Here is a 7,721-nt window from a genome sequence, read left to right as displayed (position 1 = left end):
TGTTTACCTTAATCGTTTCGTGTCGTGACCCAAATTGCCACCCCTATCGACGGGGGTTGAGGCTCTTCGGGATTTTGAAGTTTTTGTTAGGTTTGAGAGAGAGAGAGAGATAAACCAAGAGTGTAGAGAGAGAAATGATAGTTTCAATTTTTTTTGGTAGAAAATTGGGAAGAGTATTTGGGTAGATGAGGTATGTTTAGCATTTTAAAATGAAATAGTTAATAGTGGTGATATATATATATTTTTTTTTGTAATAATAGACTATTATGCATGAATAGTAAAATTTACCTCGGTAACTAACTACGAAGCTAGTATCTCAAAGTTATTTGGTCGTCCTTTTTCAGCGTTTAGTTTAGTATCATATATTTATTTAGATCTCTCAAAAATTTGATCCACGTTGAACTGCCCCATGATATATTAATTGTCTTTGCTGTCATTTTGCCTTGGCAGGCACACGTTGATTGACTCACCAATCACAAAAATCTATACACATTTTAATTGAAAAAAACTGAATAATTGAATGTGGATGTGTGCATATTATTATTAAAATTAAATTTGAACAGATATATTACTTTATACTTATAACTGTTTTAAAAGGTATCTTCCACGTATTGACATAACCCAGTCGTTCCCCTATAAATAAAACCCATCTCTTCCATTGTTAATCATCAATATTCTACTAGTACTACCACTTATCGGAGTTGATTATTATAATATTAGTTAAAGATTAATCAAAGATTAAAGAGATGTTGCTAGGGAAAGGCATAGGGGTACTGGACTCGTTCACTAGTGGGCTCAGCGGTGGAAAAAAGATAAAGGGATCAGTGGTGTTGGTGAAGAAGAACGTGTTGGAGTTCAACCCTTTAGCCGCTACCGTTAACACTAGCACTGCCATTATTGATCGTTTCGGCGAATTCTTGGGCAATGGAGTTTCTCTCCAGCTTGTTAGTGGTCACACTTGTACGTACAATTAATATTCTATACAAATATATATATATAGCTATCACAAGGCATTTTTTTTCATTATTGGTGCATTTTTTTTTTCTATTTCGGCATATAATCGTAGTTTTTTTTACATGAAGGTGTACATTATAACTATTTAGAATATCTTATAAATTTTCAAGAAATTATGAATAAATTATGGTATTAAAATAGGTATAAAGTATCTATTACATATGTGCCTATTTTTTTTGATACGTATGTAAAATTTGGCAATTTGAACTATACTTTTAGCTTCGTAAACTATTCAGAATTTCTTGAAAATTTGTATGATATTTTAAATATCTATAATGTCATGTAAATTTTTTTGAAATTTATATAGTACCGAAAAAATGATATACCAGTGCAAAAAAAAATGCGTCGTAGTCGTATACCTTGTATATTTATTTATTTATATATAGGGTTTATACTTTTTTGGACCTATATTTTTTTTCATTACCTATTTGGACCCTGTATTTTAACAAATTATTTTTTGGACTTTATGTTTTGTAAAATAGTTAAAATAGAACCCTAAACTCAATTTTGGTCAATATTTTCTCAACTAAAATCACAAATAATTTACCAAACTAACAATTCAAAACAAAAATAAAATTATTCTGCTTAAAAACTGTATTGTTATATTTAATTTTTTCTTCATCAAAATTGAGTTTAAAGTTCTATTTTAACCATTTTACAAAATATAAAGTCCAAAAAATAATTTATAAAAACACAAATCCAAATAAGTAATAGGAAAAACACACGTCCAAAAGTATAAAACCTTATTTATATGAGATCGATAAGTGGTTACGTATTAATTATTAGAAAATGAGTGGTATTTTTTCTTGCATATATCAAGGGCAGTACGTAATTAGCTGATCAAATAGAATTAGTAGTAATTAATCACGTACAGGCATGTAATAGTGTACTGCCAATAATTTTGTATTTAAACAATATGTTTCTTTACCATGTAAAACCGGTGATGAAGACGCAAACAAATTCAATAGTGTTTTTGTTTTAGCCAGCTTTTATTTCTTAGATAAAGTAAAAACGGTTCTTTTCTTTATACTTCTCTCGTGCCTTAAAATTTGTCGCAGCGGGAAAGCTCAGTAAAGAAGCTCACTTAGAGAACTGGATCACTTCTTTGCCTGCTTTAACACCAGGAGACTCGGTGTTTAGAGTGAATTTCGAGTGGGACGAATCCATTGGAGTCCCTGAAGCTGTGATCTTCAAGAACAATCACGTCGATGAGTTCTTCCTCAAGACCATTACCCTTGATGATGTTCCTGGTCAAGGTGTCGTTCGCTTCATCTGCAACTCTTGGGTTTACTCAGCCAGAAAATACAACTACAATCGCGTTTTCTTCAGAAACAAGGTAATGTGTTGTTTTGAAGTTGTGTGGATTCAAACTACTCCATAATTCATGAACCATTGAAGGTCTTCTAATAAATTCCTTAATTTTGTACTGGTAAAAAGTTAGGTCTGGTTTTTTTAGGGAAGCTCTCCATGTGTCTGACTAAAGCACGCAATGAGAAAAAAATTAAAAAAAAAAATTCGGGGTATTTACTACTAAATTTATAGAAGTAAAGTTGGTTGGGTTTATTTTTGTAGTCATATCTTCCGAGTGCAACACCAGCACCACTGCTTAAGTATAGAAAGGAAGAGCTTGAGAACTTGAGAGGAGATGGAATAGGAGAACGCAAGGAGTGGGACAGAGTCTATGACTATGATGTGTACAACGATTTGGGTGAACCTGATAAAGGTTCAAACTTTGCTCGTAAAATCCTTGGAAAGAATAGCGAATTCCCTTACCCTCGTAGAGGAAGAACTGGCAGACCAACCACCAAAACAGGTTAGGCATTTGTGTATGTTATTTTCAATTATTTGCAAGTACGTAATGCAGATTTGGGATTTTGATTCTTCTTCTAAACATTTTTTTCTTATATTATATATATATTCAATAGATTCTAGAACCGAGAGCAGGCTAAAACAAGTGAATCTTATGAAACCTCTAGATCCTGTTGAATCTTTAGACATTTACGTTCCACGAGATGAACGTTTTGGTCACTTGAAGATGTCAGACTTCCTTGCTTATGGACTCAAGTCTTTATCCCAAGCCATCGTACCTGCACTAAAACATTATTTTGATCAAACTCGTAATGAGTTTGATAGTTTCCAAGAAGTACATGATTTGTATGAAGGAGGATTGAAGCTACCAACATCAGTATTTGATTCTATCAGGAAAAACGTTCCTTTCGACATGCTCAAGGAAATGTTTCGAACTGATGGTGAACAGTTCCTTAAATTCCCTTTGCCTCATGTGATAAAAGGTATATAGCCAACCCCGTTCTTAAGTTATATTTTTTTAGTATCCTACAATCATCTTGTTACACTTGTAATATTTCAGTAGCTATTTTATACCCTCTAATTTTTCGGGTTTGAATGATTTGATGTAGCGGACAAATCTGCATGGAGGACTGATGAAGAATTTGGAAGAGAAATGGTTGCTGGTGTGCACCCTGTCCTTATTCGTCGCCTAAAAGTAATGTTATTATTTCATGCTATTTTTTTTTTAAATAGCAACAGTTATTAACGACTATATATCCAAATGTAGTTGTACGAATGAAGTCATTACATCATTGGTCCTAATTTTGTCTAATATTGATTACAGGAGTTCCCACCGACTAGCAAGCTAGACCCTGAATTGTATGGTGATCAAACTAGCAAAATTACTGAGGACCGCATTAAGAACAATTTGGAAGGGCTAGGTATACATGAGGTATTGTTCCTGGCAAGATTTTTTGTCAAGAGCCTGAAATGGAGCTTCTGGTTATAAATATATCTTCTTATTCTTATGACGAACAACTAATGCAATTGATTATTATATGAATGAATAGGCACTCTTTCAAAACAAGTTATTTATATTGGATCACCATGATTCGTACATACCATACTTGAGGAGGATAAACTCAACTTCTTCAAAGGCTTATGCAACTCGAACTCTCATCTTCTTGAAAAATGACGGTACATTAAAGCCTGTTGCCATAGAATTAAGCTTACCACATCCAGATGGTGATCAATATGGTGTTGTTAGCAAAGTATATACCCCAGCTGACGAAGGTGTTGAAGCTACCATTTGGCAATTAGCTAAAGCTTATGCTGCTGTAACTGATTCCGGCTACCATCAGCTCATTAGTCACTGGTACGAAACTGTCAAAGAAAGTTGATCACATAACTTTTATTCAAGATGAAATGTTTTATTATGGTCTTGAATTTTGGTTGGTCTACAGGTTGAATACACACGCAGTGATTGAGCCTTTTGTGATAGCAACAAATAGGCAGCTAAGTGCACTCCACCCAATCCACAAACTCTTGCAACCCCATTATCGTGACACTATGAACATAAATGCGCTTGCCAGACAGAGTCTTGTTAGTGTAAATGGTGTTATAGAGTCCACATTTTTGCCAGGAAAGTATGCTATGGAATTGTCATCGGTGGTTTATAAGGATTGGGTTTTTACTGATCAAGCACTTCCTACAGATCTCATTAAAAGGCAAGTTTATTATGCATAGATGATAGCTAAAATCACGTTTCTATTAATTATTGTAATATCTAAATTGCATGGTAGATTTTCATATCCAGTGATGAAATCAGCGTTGAGAAGGTTATTTTAATGGCACAAAATATAAAAGAGATTAAGTTGGTTTAAAAGTAAGGGAAATGTTTTTAAAAATTAAAGTTTTGTATTTCAGATTTTCTTTTATTAACATTGTATTCTATGGCTCTATTCAGAGGAGTTGCGGTACAGGATTTGAATTCTCCTCATGGGCTTCGTCTGTTGATAGAAGACTATCCATATGCTGTTGATGGGCTAGAGATATGGTCTGCAATTAAATCTTGGGTTAAAGAATACTGCTCTTACTACTACAATACTGATGCCAGTGTCCAGAAAGACACAGAACTTCAGGCATGGTGGAAGGAAGTTAGGGAAGTGGGTCATGGTGACAAGAAAGATGAGACCTGGTGGCCAAAAATGAAAACTCTTGAGGAACTAATTGAGTCATGCACCATACTCATATGGATTTCTTCTGCTCTTCATGCAGCTGTCAACTTTGGACAGTATTCTTTTACTGGGTACCTTCCAAATCGCCCCACATTAAGTCGACGGTTCATGCCTGAAGAAGGCACTCCAGAATATGAGCAGCTTAAGTCTGACCCTGAAAAAGGTTTCTTACTGACAGTTACTTCTGAATTTCAAAGCCTTGTTGGGATTGCCCTCGTTGAGATTTTGTCTAGGCATGCCTCAGATGAGGTCTATCTTGGTCAGAGAGAAAATCCTGATTGGACATTAGAAGCTGGTCCCTTGCAAGCTTTTGACAAATTTGGAAGAAAACTTAGTCAAATTGAAGACGCAATTATGAGGAGGAACAATGATTTGAATATGAAGAATCGAGCTGGCCCAGTCAAGTTCCCATATGGTTTGCTCATTCCTACAAGTGAACAAGGGCTCACTGGTAGGGGGATTCCCAACAGCATCTCAATCTAAAGCTTGTCTAATTGTGTTGTTGTTGCTGCTTTTGTTGTTCAACTATTTATCTTTCCTATTGTTCCCAAAATTATGTTAAGTGTCTTAATTATTCGGTGTGCTTGTAAGTACTTATTGTCGCCTGAGTCTCCACTTGGATGGAATAAGTGTTGGCGTCATTAAGAGGGCCTTGGGCTTTTGTAGTACTAATTTACTTGCACTATGAATGATGCTTAATCGTGTATGAATCTCAATTAAATAAAGTTTTTTTCCAAGTTTTTTGCTAGGCTTGAAATTCTCTTCTAAATGAATTAAGTGTCGTATGATATTTTTAATCCCCCCGATTGGATGAGAATCAACATGAGCCATAGTACAACACTAAAAAACTTCATTAAATTTAATGGTAGTTCCTTCGACTCCTTGCTACATAAAGGTATTTTAAAAGGTTGCAAATAATATTCTTGACTAATTCATTAAAAATGATTTTCGATACTATATGAGGAACACACTTGGTGATTTAGCAAAGATGATTAGTGTTATTAGTCACTCATACATTACAAGGTTGTAATAGCTAATTTATTACGGGATGGTTATTTTATTTTTTTTCTTCAATTTCAAAGAGGGCTTCGGTCAAAGTTTTCTTAATTTTAGAGATTTCCTCATTAAAAAAAAATGCCAACAAAGTGGCTCCAAGCCATCGTGAGGGTAAAGCTTAAGTGGTTTTACACTCAAAAGTTGAAAATCCATAACAATTTTATATAATGAAGATGTGAAATTTGAGTTTTAGTTGTAAACACTTAAAAATTGTATTTTTAGATCTAAAGTGATACAATGAGATATCTAAGCATGCCCAAAAATTTTGGGAATGTTTGGAAGTGTTTAAGGTCACTTTTGAGAAGTTAGACCAAGCTTTCAGGCGTTAGACGCGACACATCGCATGTGTTCCTCAAATTACACCAATCGAAGCAGACAATGTGTCGCCTGTTACTATAAGGGAAATGTGCAATTTTGGCTCAAAAATCAAATTTTAAATGCTCTAATCCTATTGGTTAGAGTTAATGACGGTGCCTATACTACTAAATGAGTCAATTAGAGTTGAGAGGTCTTGATCACACTTTTCAAATCTCTCTCTGGTTCTTTCAAGAACACACATTTTCTCCAAGAAAATCACCAAGATTTGCTTGACTTGTGTGATTTTCAAGGCTTGTTACATCCCAATTCTCATTTCATCACTGTAGAAGCTTTAAACGATTTGGGAAAAGCTTGGAATAGAGAATTTGGACAACGATTCTCATCGTGGCAAGCTTTGTTACAATGAGTTTTGTATCTCTCGCATAGGGACGTTTTGATTTCGTTTTTGTGTTTGTTATCATCTTTTGTGTTATTAATTTTAATATTTACTTTGTCTTTACTGTTTAGAGTTGCAAAGTTAGGGTGGTGACTTCTCACTTTCCTAACAATCAAATTCTCTATTTTTCTTGGTTTTTTGAGTTCTAAGTCTAACCACCATGGAAGAAAGTTCCTCCTCCATTTCCGCTCTCAAGTTTATGTCACAAGATTTTGTTTGCCTAGATCACTTTGACGGGTCAAATGTCGTTCGTTGGCAAGACAAGATAAAATTTCTTCTCACTACCTTGAAGGTCTCATACATATTGGACAAGGACTTGAAGGCTTTAATTCCACCAAAGGAAGGTGATTCTCAAGAGATGGTCAAACAAAGGAAGAAAAGGGAAGAAGATGAACTAATATGTCGTGGCCATTCTAAACACCTTTTCGGACTACTTGTATGATCTCTACACCAACACCACTTCTGCAAAGGAGATTTAGGAGGCACTAGAAAAAAAAAGTACAAAGTGTTAAGATTGGTTAAATATAATGATTAAGATGTTTACACGTTAAAGTTCAAAACACTTAACGTTTTTCACTTAAGGAGAAGTGAAAACAAGAGATTATGTAGAAGGCATCTAAAAGTGACTTTTATGAGTCTAAAGTGATACAATGAGGTATCCAAACATTCCCCAAAAGTTTGGTACCATTTGGAGAAATTTTAGGACCATTGTAAGGTTCCAAAGTCAGAGGGGTGGCGATGCGTCACCCCCCAAGTGGTGTAGCATTGCCAAAATGCGAAGGGCTTCAAAATCCCCAGCAGGTGATGTATCTCCTGCCATGCGATACATCGCCTGGACGGTTTTTTAGAGCAGTACAGTTATGTAAAATGCT

At 34.8% G+C, this 7,721-nt stretch overlaps 1 protein-coding gene across 1 annotated transcript; it reads left to right on the top strand.

The window, feature by feature from the left end:
- The first annotated feature begins 684 nt into the window (after positions 1 to 684).
- LOC133788953 (linoleate 9S-lipoxygenase 6-like) lies at positions 685 to 5,780 on the top strand. Its single transcript, XM_062226640.1, has 9 exons — positions 685 to 960; positions 2,073 to 2,350; positions 2,587 to 2,827; positions 2,940 to 3,305; positions 3,432 to 3,517; positions 3,647 to 3,754; positions 3,873 to 4,177; positions 4,266 to 4,529; positions 4,769 to 5,780. The coding sequence occupies exons 1-9, from the start codon at positions 747 to 749 to the stop codon at positions 5,520 to 5,522; spliced, it is 2,616 nt and encodes an 871-aa protein (XP_062082624.1). The 5' UTR covers positions 685 to 746; the 3' UTR covers positions 5,523 to 5,780.
- The last annotated feature ends 1,941 nt before the right edge of the window (positions 5,781 to 7,721 follow it).

Source organism: Humulus lupulus, chromosome 7 (genome assembly GCF_963169125.1).
Source record: "Humulus lupulus chromosome 7, drHumLupu1.1, whole genome shotgun sequence".
NCBI classification, from domain to species: Eukaryota; Viridiplantae; Streptophyta; class Magnoliopsida; order Rosales; family Cannabaceae; genus Humulus; species Humulus lupulus.
The sequence above is the reverse complement of the archived record's forward strand: the minus strand, read 5'-3'. Positions and strand labels throughout refer to the sequence as shown.